Source organism: Trichechus manatus, unplaced genomic scaffold (assembly GCF_000243295.1).
Source record: "Trichechus manatus latirostris isolate Lorelei unplaced genomic scaffold, TriManLat1.0 scaffold00067, whole genome shotgun sequence".
Classification (NCBI taxonomy): domain Eukaryota; kingdom Metazoa; phylum Chordata; class Mammalia; order Sirenia; family Trichechidae; genus Trichechus; species Trichechus manatus.
The window spans coordinates 932777-952914 of NW_004444003.1; the positions used below are offsets into that span (position 1 = coordinate 932777).

Genomic DNA, 20138 nt, shown 5'->3' on the forward strand with positions numbered 1-20138 from the left:
TGAAATTTACCCTTATCTTTTTAAGTTCCAAGCAGTCTATTATTACTTGGTATCGCCTTGCCTTCCTCTCCATTAGAAGGTTCTATACCTACACCATTTATTCCCTCTTTTATTGTTCTGATGTTGTTGTCATTTACAGATCAACTGCTCTGATTCTCTGTCGTATTTCTTTTGGTTTTGGATAGTCCTTGAGAGTTCATTTCCTAGATTGGTATCTGGCCGGTAGCATCCTGTGTCCTAGCTTCAGCCTGTGAGCTAAAGTTGTTTGTTCTCAGATTGAAGGACTCCCTTTAATATTTCTTGTAAGTTTTGTTTGGTTTTTACATACTCCCTTAATTTCTGTTTATCTGGAAATGTCCTAATTTTACCATCATATTTGAATGAGAGTTTTGCAGGATATATTATTCTTGGCTGGCAATTTTTTTCTTTCAAGTTTTTATATATGTGATCCCATTGCCTTCTTGCCTGCATGGTTTCTGCCGAATAATCTGAGCTTAGTCTTGTTTCTCCTCTGTATGTGACTTCTTGTTTTTCATGAGCTGCGCTCAGGATTCTCTTTTGTCCTTGGTTTTGGCAAGTGTGATTACAATATGCCTTGGTGATTTTCTTTTGTGGTCTTTCCTATATGGGGTTCGTTGAGCTTCTTGGATGGTCAGCTTTTCATCTTTCATGATATTGGGGAAGTTTTCTATCAGCGGTTCTTCAGTGAGCCTCTGTGTTTTCTGTTTTCTCCCGCTGTTCTGGACCTGTGATCACGCGAAAATTTTTCCTTTTGATTGTATCCCACATAATTCTCAGGGTCTTTTCATTTTTCTTCATTCTTTTTTCTGAGTTTTCCTCAAACAGAGTTGTTATCCAAATGTTTGTCTTCAATTCCGCTGATCCTGTCTTCCACCATTTCAAATCTGTTCCTCAGCCCTTCTTTGACACTGTCCATTTCTGAAATCTTGTTGTTTATCTTTTGGATTTCTAATTGTTGTTTTAATATAATTTCTAGTTGTGAATTTATTTTGGTATTTTGTTCCTGCATTATTTTCCTGAGTTCTTCCATTTTTTTGTCTGTATTTTCCATGAATTTGTCTGCCTTTTCCATGAATTTGTCTATTTTTTCCTCATTTTTGTCTGCTATTTGTTTCAACTCTTGGATAATTCTGAGTATTAGAGATTTGAATTCCCTATCAGGTAGTTCTGGTGCCTTTTCTTCTACTGGAAAGTCATCTGGTGTTTTATTTTGGACACCTACTGGAACCATCCTGTCCTGTTTTTGTAAATGTTTGATATTCTCTGCTGTCTTCAGGGCACTCAGTAGTTATTTTTCTCATTTATTGATTTTAGATTTGTTTGTTTCGTCCCTTTTTTTGTAATTTGGCTATGTGTGAGCAGGCAGGCTGTCTTCTTTGTTGTTTGCTCATCTGTGGGCATGATACTTTTCACCTCCTTCTCCAGTTTGCAGGGTCAGTCTCTCAGATAGGGTACAGCAGGGCAAGTAGAGCTGAAGAGGAGTTGCTGGGTTGGGTTGTTTGTGGCACTTACTACAGCCACCAGGGTGGGTCAGTAATCCATGCTGGGCAGGCTCCAGTAGGCCGTGCCTGAGCTGCTTGGTGTTGTGATGTTAAGCACACAGTGCAGGTAGGCAGGATGGAGGGGGGAGAGTATGATGTGTGGAGCTAAGATGGGTATGGGAGACACGAGAGAGGAACAGGAGCCAAAAACATACAAACAAACAAAAAAGAGTGGTAGGGGAGCTTGCCATTGGAGTGGAGAGATGAGAGACTATGAAATGGAGAAAAACAAAAAGGGGAAGAAGAAGAAAAAAGAAAAGAATGAATAAATAAAAGTTAGAAAGAAAAAAGAAAAGAAAAGCTCTCAGGGATCCCACTGGTGCGGCTACGAGGTCTAGGGAAATCGTTCCCAGGTGTTGAAGTACAGCCTGGCTAGAAGCCATAGAGGTATCACTCAGTGCCAGGTATTCAGTGGACAGGAAGAGAAGGAAGGTATCAATGAGAAACTGACTAATGAAGAAAGACAAAAAGGGACAAAGAGGGAAAAGAAAACAAAACTAATTAAAAAAAAAGAACAAGAAACCCCCCCAAGAAAAAAATAGAAAAAAAAAAAAACCCACGAAAAAAGAAATGCTCTCAGGGATCCCTCTGCATGTCTGCACAAGCTGAGGGGGTAGGTCTCCAGCCGTGCAGCACTACCCGGCCAGATCGGGCTCCTAACTCTAGGAAAGAAAAAGAAACCAAACAAACAATTCAAAACAAACAACCGAAAAAAAGGCCCGTGATCCCACCAACATGGCAGCACAGACCAGGAAGCAGATCCACACTCAAGTGGAGCTCCACAGCCCCTCAGGAAGAAGCAAAGATGGTGCACGGACCCAGGTATTTGAGCGGAAGGATGGGGAGGTGGTGAGAAGTAAGGAAGAAATCAAAAGAAGCGGAAAAAAGCAACACCAGCAGGCAACAAATGGCACTCAGGGAGTCAGCCACTACAGGCAGGTGGAATCCAAGCAGCTGGTGCTTCCTGGCCAAGAGACTGTCGCCACGGGAAGCAGAGGAGGCCGAATGGGAGTGAAGAAGGGTGGGGGGTGGGAAAGCGTGTATCGCTGGTTACCAGTTGTTCTGTCTCCTGCTGGAATCTCCGTGAAGCTGCTTTCTCATACCCCCTATTTGCTGGTCTCTGATAGGAGTCCAGGATGTTGGATCCGAGCTGCATTAGCTGATAGGGAACCTCTGCATGTATGTCTCCTCACTCTCTGTTCTCTGTCAGTTTCTTATTTCATTTGGTGCTTGGCTGAGTTCTTTATCTCTTCATTTGATGTTTAGGGTTTCAGGATTGGTATTTTCTCTGGCTTAGTTTTTCGGATCTTTGCTGTGGAGGGACAGCATGATGCTTCCACCTAGAGCGCCATGTTGCCGGAAAAGTCTCCCCATAGGGTCTTCTTGGCTGTAATCTTTATGGAAGCAGATCACCAGGTCTTCCTCCTGCAGAGCCACTGAGTGGGTTCAAACTGCCAACCTTTCGGATAGCAGGTGAGTGCTTAACCATTGCATCACCAGAGCAAAATCCCTCAGAATGGAACCTAGAAGACAGTGCCTAGGAAAACCATCAGCACAAAAGGAGAGGGGGAGCAAACCATGTGCGTCTGTGACCCTTCCTAAGCTCCTGTGGTGGGTAAAGACTGCTGTGATGGCCCCATGTCAGGACACACACAGCCTCATGTAGAGAAAGAGTACTTTTGTCATTCTCAGTTTCCAACAAGATTTCAAACAGAGATCCTAAGACTGCTGTCTAAAGTACCGCAATGGGATTTTGCAATGAACACGAATCCCTATCTCAAGTAAAACTTTCATGGATATTATCAATTTGGTCTTCCCAGTTTGTAGCCAATTTCAAATACAGACATCTTCTCTATTCTACAACCAAAACTTTTGTAGAACCTAATATTGCTGCTAAACAACAAAATTAAATCACGCATATCAATGTTTTTTTTTTCCTCTTAAACTGCCTTCAGTTTAATAGGCTTAATAACTTAGACCATCCGCAGTTAGATCTAGTGAAGCTATCTAAGGAAACCAAAGCACAAAAGTTAAGTGAATTGTCCAAGATCACAAGCTAATTGGAGGAAAAGTATTGATTAGTACTCACACCTTGTGCTGACTTACCTAATTAATGTTTTTTCACTATGGACAGAGAACTCTGTACTAAGGTAATTTCAGTCTTCAAAGGTTTATAATCTATTAATCTTCGGAATTTTCAATCTAATAAATGAGTGAAATAACTTGTAAATCACTTATTTTAAAAAGCTGGAAATTTGGGATAAACCAATGTATTTATCACTAAAAAGAAAAAAAAGCCAATAACCTTAAATAAGGGTTGTGATAAAACAATAGCATGTATATGTATTTCATGTGCAAGGAAATCTTTCTCAAATCTTTTTTACTCTGTTTAGTCTATCGATAAGAATCTACATTCCTATTAAGTGTGCGTTTGATTAATTTCCATTATTTATATAAGCAAGGTCTTACTTGCACTTTAAAAACATGAAATCATCATTTCAAAGTTATTTTCATTCAAGGAACTTTAAGATTGTCTAAAGTGATGCTAAAAACAACTAATGAGAAAAAAATAAGCTGTAAATAGTTTTTGTGTCATGGCATATAAGAAAAATCAGTTTGATTAAATTAAAAATAGCTGCAGTAATCTGCTGTATTTTACTGAGACATTGACATTAATTATGACTAATAAATAATTTTAGAGTTTATAAGTCCTAAAAACTGTTTTTGTTTGTTTTTAATTCACAAAGCCCTCTTTAGCTTTCTCAGCATTTATCAATGACTAAGGAATTATCAGGAGCCCTGGTGGCATAATGGTTAAGCTCATGGCTGCTAACTGAAAGTTCGGCGGTTTGAACCCACCAGTGGCTCTCTAGGAGAAAAGAACTGGCGATCTGCTCCTGTGAAGATTTCAGCCTAGGAAACCCTATGGGGCAGTTCTACTCTGTCCTATATGGTTGCTATGAGTTGGAATTGACTTGACAGCACACAACAGCAACAAGGAGTCATTAGGAGTCCCTGGGTGGTGCAAAGGGTTAAGCACTCGACTACTAGCCTAAAGGTTGGCAGTTCTAATTCACCCAGAGATGCCTCTAGAGGTACCTGGTGATCCGCTTTGAAAGGTCACAGCCTTGAAAATCTTATGGAGCAGTTCTACTCTGCACACACAGGATCAGCATGAGTTGGAATTGACTCAACAGCAACTAACAACAACAAGGAGTTGTCAGTGAGCATTTATCACCCAGGGAAGTTCAGTATTAGAATTGAGATTTAATTTCCATTTTTTACCAAAATTCCTAATTTTCCAACAGCCTTTGTTTAAGGCTTGCATTTAAGAACATCAGTTGTTTAGTTGATTGTTCATGGTTCAGAAGTGAGGGCCCCTACCTCTTGCGGGATCAGACTGGGCTTGGACTTTCTTTACCCCAGCTAGGAGATAATTAAGTACAATTGGGCATGAGGCTACCTAGAGAACAATTTTTGGCAACATGTCTCATCCTCTCTATCCACTGTGCAAGAAAAACAAGGTCCCCACCAGTGCCCCAAAATCTCAACATCAGGAAAATAAGATGGTGTCATTAAATAGTGTGAGCAAGTGAGTAAGCTGGTGAAAATTTTCTCCAGTAATTTTTTATTTGAAAAACAAAAAAATCTTTAGGTATTATGAGTAGACTCCAAACAGTTTAGACCAAACAGTGTGTATATCTGCTTGATGGCTGATATTGTCAAGCCTGTGACTGTTTTGAAAACATGAATGTTTGGTGAAATTAACTTGAGTTTAGTTATCTGAAGATAGCCAGTGTTGCACACCCAGTCTGTGTAAATTCTGTTAGGAATTTCTGGACAGACTTGTTAAGAAGAAATGAAGATGGCATTTTTCATCTTGTGCCTAAGCAAGCAAATCTGTTTATTCATATGGCATTTGAATCTTACAGTATTATAGTATTTCAGAAATTCACGGAAATACAATTTAATCCATTGACATTTTCTACACTCTTTGGTTATAACCTCTGCAGGGCCAAAGGAGTGAAATTTAAATAGATTCTTAGGAGTTAGTTAACTTCGGAACATTTTATTTTATTGTGTTTTAGGCAAAAATTTACACAGCAAATTAGGTTCCCATTTAACAATTTTTGTACAAATTGTTCCATGACATTAGTTATAATTTTTGAAATGTGTCAGCATTCTCATTATTCCCATTGTGTTTGTTTTATTTCCGTTTATCTAGCTTCCCTGTCCTTCCTTGCCTTCTCATCTTTGCTTTTGGGTAAATGTTGACCGGTTGGTCTCGTATAGTTGATTGTTTAAGGGAGCACATTCCTCATGGATATTGTTTATTTTATAAGCCAATCTGTTATTTGGCTGAAAGGAGACTTCCGGAAGTATCTTCAGTTCCAAGTTAAAAGGGTATTTTAGGGCGATAGTCTTGACGGTTCCTCTAGTCTCTGTCAGCATAGTAAATCTGTTCTTTTTTTAGGAATTTGAGTTTCGTTCTACATTTTTCTCCCATTCTATCCAGGACCTTCTGTCGTGTCCCTGGTCAGAATGGTCAGTTGTGGTAGCCCAGCACCATCTAGTTCTTCTGGTCTCAGGTTACAAGAGGCCATGGTTCATGTGGGCTCTTAGTCCTGTGGACTAGTTTCTTCTTTAAGTCTTCGGTTTCCTTCATTCTCTTTTGCTGCAGATGGGAAGAGACCAACTGTAGTATCTTAGATGGCTGCTCGCAAGCTTTTAAGACCCCAGATGCTACTTACCAAACTAGGATGTAGAACATTATCTTTATGAACTATATTCCGCCAATTGACTGAGTTGTCCTACAAGATGATAGTTAACTTGGGAGAATTTAGAGAAATTTTGTTTGAAAGGAAGCTGCTTTGGGTAACTATGTTTTTTGCTAGATTTTAGTTCAAGTATGTTCGCTTGTATAGAATATATCATTAGATTGAATTTGGTAGAAAATCTATTAAAATTAGTTTTAAAAAAAAAGTAAAAACTAGAACAGAGAGTGATCATAAATTAGGTTGATTTCTGTAATGTAATTAATAAGTTATATTTGCTCTTGACTATCATAAAACAGGTTTATTAGCTCTTTTTAACTATCAACTCTAGTACCCAGTCTATAATCTTGAATTATTTTAATAAATAACTACATTCTGAATATTAGTCATGGACACTGGCATGCAATACATACTATTGGGAAAAAAGAAATACAGAAAAGTTTATATGTTACATCAACAGATTAGTACCAGTTGACTGAAGAAACCTTGAATTCAGCTTCTTCATGTTGAGTATTCTCATTGGAGGGTTCTCTTACCCTTTCTCTTCTCTTTATCACCCTATTTGTGCTTTGCTTCTGAGGAAAATATTTGTAGTGTTGCTATCTCAAAAAACATGTGAAGAATGAGAAATTGAGCCTCGCATTGCATCAGATTATCAGTGTATTTAGACATTAAAAAAAGAGATACAAAAAAAACCTGTGTGAATGCTTCACAAGGATTAAAACGAAAACTGTGCTTAAACATTAGGCATTTCAGATAAAATGAAGCTTAGTGAATTCATCCTACTTTTTATGAAATGTAGATACAGATTAAGTTAGGTCTTGTCCAAACCACTAAGATGTCCCAAGCAGAGAAAATGGTTTTGGTGAAAACCATATCATTAATATTATTTCTTCATTATCGTTCTGTTCTGAGATTTTTTTTTTTTTTTTTAATATTCTCTTAGAATGGTACCCAGCCTCTTACACAACTAATTATCAGAAGGTCAGTGAAAAATACTTTTACTAGTAAATATTTTAAAAAACTTTAAGCTTGAATTGAGTATACATAAGGATTTGACAAATAAATTTTAAAATAGCGTACTGGCACATAGCTGAGTGGCTTTTCAACCGTTTTTTGCCTGTGGTCCACAATAAGAAATGCATTTTACATTGCTAACCAGTACACACACACAGATGAAGCAGAAGTTTCGTGGAACATTTATTCTTATTAAGACATGATATTTTCTATTGTACTCTATTTTATTTTTTAAAAAATTGCCAGTTGAGACCCACTAAATTAATTTCACAATCCACTAATGGGTTGCAATTCTCCGATTTAAAATCACCAGCCTAAACAATAACATACATTGTGATTATTAAGTGGTATTGTTAATATAAAATAATATTTACACTAAGTGCAAAATATTCTTCAAGGCATATTGCACCAATTCAATCCAAGACAATCATTGTCCCTCAACCCTTAAGAGAACACAATTATAAATTAAGAACAAATGTCTGTTTCTCTTTTTGGAGTTTACAACATTTTAAAAGGCTTACACTTAATTATCTAGGGAAATATATTTCTAAGGAAACATATCCTTGTTGTCATCTTACTCTGAGAATCTAAGGATTCCATGGATGTGCTAGTCTTTCTCACACAATGATAGGTCTAAGAATTTCCCATTTCCAGAACTCTGTTGTTGGCAATGAGAAATGTAGTAAGCTAATTGGGTCAGTCTGAGTCATGTTCATACCCTCAAGAATAAATTACATGGCTTTCTGGAGTCCCTGGGTGGCGCAAATGGGTAAGCACTGGGCTACTAACCAAAAGGTTGGCGGTTGGAACCCATCCAGAGATGGCAAGGAAAAAGGGCCTGGAGATCTGCTTTAGAAAGATCACAGCCATTGAAAACCTTATGGAATGCAGTTCTGCTCTGCAACACGTGGGATCGCCAAGAGTCCGACTCGAGGGCAACTGTTTTGGTTTTTTTTTTTCCTGATTCCTTCTTTATAAAAAAAGAAAAAGAGAAAACCCATTGCCATGGAGTCGATTCTGGCTCATAGTGACCCTATAGGACAAAGTAGAACTTCCTCATAGGGTTTCCAAGGAGAGGCTGGTGGATTCAAACTGCCAACCTTTTAGTTAGCAGCCCAGCTCTTAACCACTAGACTACTAGGGCTCCTCCTTCTTTATAGAATGAGAAAATTGCTCCACTAAATCTATGCAATAGAGAACCTGTTTTTAAATGTCTTACTTTGAGGCTGCGGTATCAAATGCCTTTTGATACTGACAGCAATAACAGAAGTAGATGCAACCGGGGCTTGTCCAAGGTAAGGTCAGAGGCTAGAATGGCCTCAGTCCCTGCTCTCCTCTCAGCCTGAAGCACAGCAGGATAACGAGTAGTGGGAACAATTTTTTATTTCATTTTATTTTTAAAGAAAATGCATTTATTCAGAATACTTTTAAGAAAAAAATTTTTTTTACCTAAGTTTAGCAATCTAACTTATGTTTTATAATCTAGGAACAAAATCATAGCCATTCCTCAGGTATTTCTAGCCCACAGCCACCCACTCCCTTGATAACAGTTTTGGTCAATCAGAAATGACTTAAGCTGCTTTTCTCTCTGTTATGTCCCCTGCTGTGGATAGACAAGAGCTTATTCTAGAAGTAGTTGTGGCCCCAGACTATCCCAAAGTTATGTTTCACCTTGCTTCTAGCTCCTAAAATGAGAGGGAGAAGGCGAATGCATTTTGCTCTTTTAAACTGAAACTCTTTCTGTATGAATTGCTGTGAAATGATAAAAAATATTGTGTATTTTCGCCAACGGCTAGATCAATGCCTTCAAAATACCTAAAACCAAAACCAAACCCATTGCTGTCAAGTTGATACTGACTCATAGTGACCCTATAGGATAGTGTAGAACTGCCCCATAATTCTTCCAAGGCGGTAGTCTTTACAGCAGCTGACTGCCACATCTCTCTCCCCCTGAGCAGCTGATGGGTTCCAACCACCAACCTTTTGGTTAGCAGCCAAGCGCCTAACCACTGCACCACCAGGGCTCCCTCATAATACCTACCATTTATTAAATGCTTACTATAGGTGTGTGTGAGAGAGAGAGAGAGAAAGAGACATCTTAAATGATTTATTCAATGCAGTCACCTATTTACCTCGGCATCAAGCCCACCTGGACCACTCATGATCTCACTTGGGGGCATTGCCTTGGTTCTCAGCACCGCCACCTGGAAAGCCTACTGCTAGATCCACCTATCAGAGTTCTACCCAGGTCCAATGCATCTCTTCCATGCAGCTTCCTTCATCCCCTCCAAGCACACAGCCTCCGCTTTGTCTGGCGACCCCAGCATTTTGTTTAAATCTCTCGTATAATTTGTCCTACCCTCCTTGGTTTTATAGTAGCAATTTAACCTCACTTGTAAATTAGTTGGAGGCAGGGGAGACCTAATAGTCATCACGGTATTCTTTAAATCATCTATCACAGTATCTTAAACTCAGTAGGTTCACAGGATATCTATTGAATTATACTGAAAAATAAAAGGTAGATGAACACAGGGAAGGAGACAGTAGACAAGAAGGGTGGGTCAAAGCCATGGTGAAGTGTCTTTGCAGCCCACTCAGATTTTAAAGGAAGTTTCTCACTCTCAGTAACTCTTCCCACCTCTTCCCTGCCTTTTAGGTTAATGATGATATTTTAGTAATTAGTTTACTTGACAAACCAGCATATTACCTAATCTCCAGGGCCATGGAAGTCAAATGTAAATTTGTATTTCTGCCTCAGGTCCTTTGTCAGATTATTGCATCTGCCAGGATATAGGTGTCTTCATGCAAATGTTAGTGGAGCCCATAGTAACTGTGAATGTCGGCTGCTGTGACTTTCCCTAAACTTTTTAAAAATAAAAAGAATACATGAATATGGTTCTAAAAAATCAAATTGCTTAGAAGACTCTTAGTGAAGATAAACAGTTTCTGCTATATTCCTCTTCACATCCATCTGGCTCCATGAAGGACACACCATTAACCAGTTTTGTGTTTTATTCTCCTGGTGGTTATCTCTTTATCTCTAAATAATTTGCTTAGGTGTCTATTTCTAGAATTTTCAACATTAAACGTCATCAATTAGCATCCTGCTGTAATATCTACATATACACAGAAAAGCTATAAATTCTCATTGGAATGAAAATTTTGGTTTCTATCTCTCTAGGCAGTATTATAGCCCCTTCCTGACCTCTATTTAAATAGGGAAAGGAAGGAAAAGACAAAACTATTTTAAGACTTATTATGCAGAAAACTGAATAATTTAAATGTATGGTTATATAAATTTTAGACAAAGTCTAATCTATTTTAGAAAAACCTATTTAGGTCAATTTGATATTCTTGTTTAACTACAGTTTCTAGAAATGCACTAAAAAGGGTAAACTATCTGTGGTTTTCTTAAAGCCATAATTTTTAAGTTAGAAAGCTTAATGTGATAATTTAACAACTCTTATTTCCTTACAACATTCAACTCCTTAGGCATAGCAAACAATGAAAGAAATATAAGGATTGTAAAATGTCCCTCAGAAGAGAAAAAATACAAACTGGAAACGTATTAATGTAGTTAATTAAAAATTCACCAAAAACAGTCTTAGGCCCATAGGTTCACTGATCTCTTTCTTTGTTCCCAACAGAATGGATGATGTATTGATTGGGGCACCTCTCTTCATGGAACGTGAATTTGAGAGTAATCCTAAAGAAGTTGGGCAAGTTTACCTATATTTGCAAGCAAGTGCTCTTGTCTTCAGAGACGCGCAGGTCCTCACAGGCACTGAGGTTTTTGGGAGATTCGGCAGTGCTGTGGCACATTTAGGAGACCTGAACCAAGATGGATACAATGGTAACTTAAACATGTGGAAGTTATGTATGTGTCATAATTGCATGTTACTGTTGCAGGAGGGATAAGATGGACACTTCAAGTATTTACAGTAGTGTGTGTGGTACAGTTATTGGTGGTTTTGAAGTGAATGATTTTTAATAAGCTATCAGGAATCTCAAGGCAATTTAAAGTTTATATGTTTGGATAAGTATAAATGTTACGTGAAATTTTCTCATGTTCGATTTAGGGTGTCATATAACAGATCGTGAGCCCTGGTGACGTAGTGGTTAAGAGCTCGGCTGCTAACCAAAATGTTGGCAGTTCAAATCCACCAGAATGATGACTCCTTTGAAACCCTGTGGGGCAGTTCTACTGTGTCTTATAGAGTGTGTGAGTTGGAACCAACTTGACGGCCCCTAACAACAACAGCGTAACAGATCTTGGCTAAAGGCAGCAAATTATTTTTAAAATTGGTGGTGGATTTAGTGACTTGAAAAGAACTAGAGAATCTGCTATATATACAGAAACAAGACACATTGATACATGGTTGATATATTGGCAAGTATATCACCTTCTGATTAACCTGTGTGGATTATGTCTGGTTATGCTGAGTTTTAATTGGTTTGTAAATTTTAAATTGAAAGCGGTTTCAATGTTTGCAATAAATTTGTGCTAACTTGTTGGTTTAGGGTTGTGGTTCTTTAATTTAGGAATTTATGAATGCCTCCTGAGTACCCTCTCCTCAGAAAAAGATGCAAGCTCACACAAAATGTTGCATACATTCTGGGGCCTTTAAGTTAAGAACCTAGTTATGGTGGATTTCTTGATTGAATGAGGAAGTACAGGAATTTACCCTAACCAAATGGCCTCAGGTGTATTCACATCAAATCAGTATTCACTAGTACCTTTGGCAAGTGTTACCTACCTTTATGGTATCTTTGAAAAAGCAGGTTCCAGCAATGTATGATTAGCAAGTTTTAAAGTACCATGAAACATAAATGCATATTAAAAGCTCATGGTTCCAGGGAAATTAAAAAAAAAAAAAAAAAAAGACAAGTTCACCTTTAACTGGTTTGATATTTTCAAAAACGACTCTATTTCCCTTCTTCAATTTATAATGCCAAAGCGCACCCAAGGGAATTAAATGGTGCTAAGTTATCTATGGAGTTGTCTTTTTTTAAATCACATTTTCTTCTATTTGTCTTCTCTCTCAAATGCTTAATGATATTTTTAAGAGCTAAGAGAAGCATTTTTAACACCATGAAAGGGGTTCTTATCCTCTTTAAGTCTTGGTTTCCTAAAGTATAATATGGGTAAAATAATGGCAAACTCACCAGGATCAAACATGGGAACAGACATAAAGTAACTGACTTACAGCAAGTGAAGAAAGGGCTCCTTTCCTCTACAGTATGACAACATAGCTGTTTTCTACAACAATCTGGATTTTCAGATCATTTAACTTTACCTGTTAAAGGAAAATGGACTTATAATACTCATAACACAGTATTTAGTCACAACTTTTTCAGTCTTATCCAGGCTTACCTAAGAGCAAAGAGTAGGGAATAAATAACAAAAGAGGACACATACTGTGATGCATTGTGACTTCCATGTTATTGAAACTCTTTTTCAAAGAAAACTAACTGTTTATTGTTTAGAACAATCCTCAATCAAAAATATGTGAAAGGTAACTTTCACTCAGTGATATATTTAAGTGGGAGTCAGGAGCTATGACTCTCTCTAGGTTCTCCAGGCTTTTCAACTATATACTGGGTCTTTCCTTCCTCATGGGACTGCGTAACCATTACACAATACAATCTTGCTGAAAGAGTTGTGTCTAAAAACAAAAAACAAACAAAATAAAAACTCTTAAGTACCCTGCAAAGGCATCTCACCTGGTTTCAACAAATGCCGTGATTTGGCCCAGATCCGCCCATCTCTCACTAAGACGCCATGTAGACCAGCTGTACAGCTGTTCCTTAAACGACCCAAGCTGCTTCCGCCTTTGGGCCTTTGGCCGGTGGTTTCCTCTGACAGTGCTCTTATGTCTCATTTCCACGTGGTCAGTTCCTTCTTATCCTTTCAGATTTTTACTTGTCAGCCTCAGAGACACCTGTATGACCACCTAATCTAAAATAACAACTCAGCCACTCTCTATCATGTTACTCTTTTTTGACTTCTGTGCTTAGTATTTATTACTTTTTTTGGTGTTTTCTGGATTGTTTCCTTGTTCAAATTGTCTGTTACCTACCCCAGAATGTAAACTTCTTACAAGCAAGGGCTTTGAGTCCCTTGTTCACTGTATCCAGCACATAGTAGGCACTCAGTAAATATTTGCTGGATGGATAAAAGACAACAAAAATTTTCTGTTGCTGCAGTATTACTGAATTTTCGCAGCAAATTCAATAAGCATGTTGGACTTTTTGATACTGCTCTTTTATTGTCCTTAATTCTATTTGTAAAACATTCTTCCTTATTTTAAAAAAAGTATTTTTATATGTCTCTCTTTATAGACATTGCAATTGGTGCACCCTTTGCAGGCAAGGACCAACGAGGCAAAGTGCTCATTTACAATGGAAACAGTGACGGGTTAAACACGAGGCCTTCCCAGATTCTCCAAGGAGCTTGGGCCTCACAGGCTGTCCCTTCAGGATTTGGTTTTACTTTAAGAGGAGATTCAGACATAGACAAGAATGATTACCCAGGTAAGGTTTTCTGTTACTCCCACAGGAGAATCCACTTCCATTCTCTGGAAAATGCATCATGCGTGAGCGCTTCCCTCATAAAGGCAAAGGTCAGGCTGAAACATAGCACAGGTTTTTTGTATATGGTTCCAGCATGACTTTCATGAGATTTTGAAGGTAGACAAAACAAACACTCCCTCTCCTGCAAAGAGACAATATTGGAAAGGAAAGATGGCTTAAAAAGCTACATTGAGCATAAAACTCATCAACTCTGCAACGGAAGTGTTCGATTGCAAATCTCTCAGTAACTTGGTCTCCATTGACTAAGGCAGTTACACCAGGTACCTTTCTAGAGCTATTTAGTTAAATACTGTAATTCTCTTTTGAGCTCATAATTCCTATTAATTAATTTATGAGCCTCAATGTTTCTGTCATAAAGCTCACGGTTTTTACAGTAGAAATATTTTCCAGCTGTCTTTTAAGGTTTTCCAAAGATGTATTGAATATTTTAAAGAGGCACAAAAAACGCTAGTTCATGATAGGAATCATAAATTATTGTTAATTACCTAATTCATATTGAGGACTCCTGGAAACCCATAAAGCACAAATAGATAATTCATGTTTTGTGCATGCTATATGAAAATGCTCATTTGTCTTAAAGAGTTACTTCAGTAATCAGAGTTTTTAGCAGAGAATATTTGACTTCTTGGTTTTATGGCTCAATTTTCACTTTTATGTTGGTTATTGTAACATGGTTTCAGTAAATACGTAGAAATCATTAATAGTTAACTGAGTTTCAACTATTTATTAAAAACTTGTCTCTTTCTACCACTTGCTCCCCTGAATTGGGTATTTTCCAGTTTAGGGTTTTTTTCTGGTTTGGGGCAGCATTCCAATAAGCTGACTGCCTAAATATGCATCATGAATTTCAACTCTCTGGCTTTCTCTCCTCCTCTGGGATTATTATACCACAACATGTTCTTATACATTTGCCAGAAACCTCTCGTGACACTAACACAGACACGGTAGTGGGCTAAAAGCAGATTTGGTATTAGAGTGTATACTAATGCTTTCTACCTGTGGCTATTTAAAGAGTATTTATTTAAATTTATTGTCTTAGGTTATATTATTCTTGTCTTATTGATGATGGTTAGTTTTTTTTTTTTGGAGGGGGAGGGTTGGGGGTCCTTTTATACATTATGTATCTTAATTTTAAATAATTCAAAAATCTAGATGCCTTATGTGATTCCTACCCAAAATGTGTTAGGGTAATCAATGGAACTCAACTCCTGAGATGCAATTTTAGATAAACAGTTAACTTAAAAAGTTATTTCTATTCATTATGCTTTCCATAGTCTTCCTTTTCCTGCCCTTAAAACGAGGGAACTTGACAGATAGGGTGGCTGTACCTTCCACCAGGTAAAGGAAATAAAGGATGTATTGACCAAATAGCTAGTCCATTGATTTCCTTTGAAAGATAAATATGTCCCAAATAAGGGCTAGCAAGGAGAGAAATATAAAATAGCTTTTCTGTCAAGGAATATTCCCTTTAGGGAGGGAATAAAAGGGGGCAGGGTAGTCAGGGAAAAGAGAAATTATAGTAAGTACAGTGTTAGTAATTGATTATCAACTATGTTTTCTTCATTGTTTCTTAACAGTTGGAAAAAGATCATTTGAGACCATTTACTATTTAATAACTTTGTCTACTAAGGCTGATCCAATTTATAGTAACCAATGATGTGGATGTGCTGTATCCGTCTCTATAGTAAATGTTCTCTACTGATTAGGACCATTAATGTAGCTAAGTGGAATTTTTTATCCCTCAGGATAGTCTTGAGGCTTGCAGACTTAATTTGTGCATCCTAGTTAGTAGACCTGGGTTCTGGTCCCGTTCTGCCTCTCAAATGGGAACATAGGTGCTTTCTGATTCATGATCCTGTAACATTTCCCCTGATCCTCCTCTTCTTATAAAAACAATGCCACTCAAGCCTTTTTGTCTTGACACCAAGTCTCAAAGGACCTATGGAAAGGAAAACTGCCTTATAGGCAGGTGATCAGTAGATACTGTGTAACTAGCATAGTGGATTTGAGATTTACAGACTCAGTATGGGAATCAGACATGTAATTTTCCCTATTATTCTATAAATATGTTCAGTTTAGCCCTCAAGCCTCCATATCCACTATGGTGAAAAACATCTTGCAGTCACTTCTGGATTTGGACTTAGTCTCATTTAAGTAAATAGCCATTTGAACGCACGACTCTCTTCCTCCTTCCTCTGCAGGCACTCTCCCCAGGGATGAAGCAGAAAGGAGAGTGCCTGTTGTCCAGAACTGAGAAAGGGGCATATGACCCAAGGGCTGTCATCTGTTGTCATTGGGCTCTGGCTGAAGTTCAGTCCCTCATGGTCTTTGACATGTTGTTAAAGCTTCTGTGGCAAACTCCATGGTCTGTGCTGTATCCTCTGCTGAAAAGTTCCGTGTTTCTTCCTTGTCTTGTCTTGGCCTCTTCTGGTCCACTCTCAGCAAGTGCTTCTGAGCCACCATTGGGACTGAAAAATACTCACAAGTTGAGGTCTTCAGGCTTCTGAACTTGCCTCTAGGCTTATCCACCCAGACTCTTCCTTTGTTGTTGTTGTTGTGTGCCATCGAGAGCCACTGGTAATTTTCCACCCAGGCACCTTGTTACTCCAGCACCTAATAAGGTAATTTTCTGAGGCTTTGCCAGAGAAGTGGCAAAAGCCCTCCTTTTCCCCAAAGTTAACCAAGTGGTCTAGAATCTTGACCTGGTAGGGGACCAACTCAGAAACATCTATATACTCGTTTCAGTCCCTCTAAATCTCTCTGAGATAGTTGCTCCAACCCTGAAAAGATATTTTTTCCCTCTTCACTAGCTGGTGGGAAAACTCCTCATATTTTATCAACCCTATGGTTCAGTGGTGGTACAGTGGTTAAAGCACTTGGCTGCTAACTGAAAGGTTGGCCATTCAAAACCACTAGCAGCTCTGTGGGAGAAAGATGCGGCAGTCTGCTTCCATAAAGATTACAGCCTTGGAAACCCTGTGGGGAAGTTCTGTTCTGTCCTGTAGAGTCACTATGAGTCAGAACCAACTCGACGGCAGTGCTTGGTTTTTGGGTATGGCTCATCTTATAAGCTCTAAGTTCAAGTCTTCTAGGGTTTGTCTTGTGATTTTCGAAGCCAATCCTTCTTATAACATAAAAAGAAACACTTTTCTTTTTCTCTGGGATCCTGAGGTTTCATATCAAAAGAACTTTGCCTTTCAGATTATTGTGCCTTCAGTAGGTTTCAAAATCCATTCTATTGATTCCCTTCTTCTAGGATGTATCTAGTCATCCTCTGTAAGTAGGGGTTTCAACCTTGGCTGCACATTGGAACCACCTGGGGAACTTTTAAAACTCCAGATGCTCAACCCACACTCGAGTTAAACCAGAATCTCTGGGGGTGGGGCTCAGCCTACAGTAATTTTTTAAAGTAATCCAGGTGATCCCAGTGTGCAACCAAGGTGGGAACTGGTGCTCTAGAACAATGTTTTCCCCACTTTAATGTGCATATCAATCAGTGGGGTACCTTGTTAGAATACAAATTATGATTCAGTAGTTCAAGAGGGCAGGATGAGAGTCCTCATTTCCAACAAGCTCCCAGGTGATGCCATTGTTGCTGACCTCAGACCACACCCTGAGTAGCGAGCTCTAGAGCAGTAGTTCTGAAATTTAGTGTTCACACTAGATACCTGGTGAGTCTGTCAATAAAGGCTGAGTGCAGACACCCCCTCAGATATTTTCTCCCTCAGATATTTTGATTTACTAACTCTGGGATGGGGCTCAAGGTTTTGTGTTTTTACCTAGTACCCAACTTTGAGCAACACAGCTCTACAGTCTGTGCTGTGCTCCCATGCCTACAGGAGTCAGTGGTGCGATATTTTTCTTTTGGTAAGAACCTATTCGCTAAGCCATGGCATTTTCATTTACTCTTTGCAAGGGTGTCAAACCAAGCAGATTGCTTGTGTGTGGTTTTTGCCCTAGTGATGCTTCGTCACACCACACGCTACTGCCTCATCTGAGATAATTAAGGAAGGCCCATCGAAAATGTTTAATTTTCATGCACTGCTGTACATTTCCTGAAAGTTTTCTGTGCATTTAAAATCATGTTTCACTGACTTTCATTTTAAAATACATTATCACCAAAAAAACAAACAAACAAACCCGTTGGCATCAAGTCGATTCCAACTCACAGTGACCCTATAGGACAGGTTGAAATGCCCCATAAAGTTTCCAAGGAGCAGCTGGTGGGTTCAAACTGCTGACCTTTTGGTTAACAGTCACAGCACTTAACTACTGTGCCACCGGGGATTAACCCACTTTAAGCTGGTTTAGACGAGTCCTGGTGGCGCAGTGGTTAAGCCCACGGCTGCTAACTGAAAGGTCGTCAGTCTGAACCCACCAGCTGCTTCATGGGAGAAAGATGTGGCAGTTAGCTTCTATAAAGATTACAGCCTAGAAAACCCTATGGGGCAGTTCTGCCCTGTCCTGTAGGGTCATGATGAGTTGGCATCGACTCAGTGGCAACAGGTTTGGCTTTTTGGTTTAACCTGGCTTAAGCTATAAAACCCTGGTTGCATAGTGGTTAAGTGCTATGGCTGCTAACCAAAAGGTCAGCAGCTTGAATCCAACAGGCACCCCTTGGAAACTCTATGGGGCAGTTCTGCTCTGTCCTATAGGGTCGTTATGAGTCGGAATCGACTTGATGGCATCAGATTTGTTTTTTTTTTTTTAAGCCATAAAAGGGAGATATTTATATTAGAGTTACAGGAATATCTCAAGGGAACTCAAAGACAAGGACCCAGTCAGGCCTCCGGAAGGGACTTACTGGGGCCTGGGATTGTTAGGAGTTTCTCTCTTTCTCTCATCTCTGCTTCTCTCTGCACTTCTGCTCCCTTCCTCTGTCTCTGTAGATCAGATTTCTCTGAACACATGCTCATCACAAGTCCAGAGTTTACATACTGTACTTATACCCATGCAAGGAGACAGTCTATAATATATCTCAGTCCCAAATCCCGAGGAAGAGAACTTGATAGACTCTGAGGCAAAGAGCAGAATTTTCCCAAAAGAGGAGTTCACTTGTGGATTGTGTAGTTAGCTGAACACATATATACTATGACTATTTAGGAGCCCTGGTGGCACAGTTGTTAAGAGCTGGGCTGCCAACTAAAAGGTCAGCAGTTTGAATCTACCAGCTGCTCCTTCGAAACCCTATAGAGCAGTTCTTCTCTGTCTTATGGGGTCACTATAAGTCAGAATCAACCCGATGGCAATGGGTTTTGGGTTTTTATGACTGTTTAAAAAAAAAAGGACCGAGGGAATAAGAATTACACTAAAAAATGAAGAAATCATTTTAAAGTGAAAATATTATTTTATTTTTCAGTGAAATAATAAAAATAATTTTTAAATTGCTTAGCACTATTTTTATGGTGTTCCTTTAGTTTCAAGGTCTAAAAGAAAAATAAATAATAAATTTCATTCAATCAAAAAATTTGTCTTAGTAGAGACGGAACCAAGATGGCGGAGTAGTCAGACGCTTCTGGTGGAGCCTCTTACAACAAAGACCTGAAAAAACAAGTGGTTGGATTATATATGGCAATCTGGGAGCCCTGAACATCAAAGGCAGAGTTGAGGAACTGGACTGAGTGACAGGGGGAGGGAGAGATGGTTCGGAAGCAGCGAGGAGTTGCCAGACCTGATCCGTCAAGAGCTGAGCCCTTCAGGCCTGATCAGCTCGGGGCTGAGTGGTGAGGCAGGCAAGCAGTGGTGTACGGGAGGCATATTCCGCACTGGGAGAGACCCAGCTGCTGAGAGTCTACTCGGCCACGCAGAACCAGTGAGAATCATCCCTCGATCACCAAAAGATAAGTAATTGCGTACCACGAGGATCAAAAATACCCCGCTTAGGGACAAACCTCTCTCCCATTTACTTTCCCGTTCCCTGCTCTGCACTGGGTCTTGGACTGGCTTCAGCAATTGCCGAGTCCCCTAGGCTGGCAGTAGGATCCATCACACGCCCGAAGCCATTCTCCCTGCCTTGGAGAGTAAACAAATTAAACTGCTGGCTCCCCTAAGCCAGGAACCCAGGGTAGGCACGGCTCCTTTGCCGAGGCGCAGGCATAAGGAATCCACCGACTCTGAGTGCATTTCTCCCTGCATAGACTTGTGTGGGCCTGTCTCAACAGTGTAGGCCCTCATTACCACAGTACAACAG

At 39.2% G+C, this 20138-nt stretch overlaps 1 protein-coding gene across 1 annotated transcript in view; it reads left to right on the forward strand.

Annotated features, from left to right (window-relative positions):
• Positions 1 to 20138, forward strand: part of ITGA8 (integrin subunit alpha 8) — a 225592-nt gene that overhangs the window by 68652 nt on the left and 136802 nt on the right. The window contains exons 12-13 of the mRNA XM_004379662.2: positions 11002 to 11207; positions 13697 to 13888. Of these exons, the coding sequence (XP_004379719.1) occupies positions 11002 to 11207; positions 13697 to 13888 (398 nt within the window). The remainder of the gene's footprint in view (positions 1 to 11001; positions 11208 to 13696; positions 13889 to 20138) is intronic.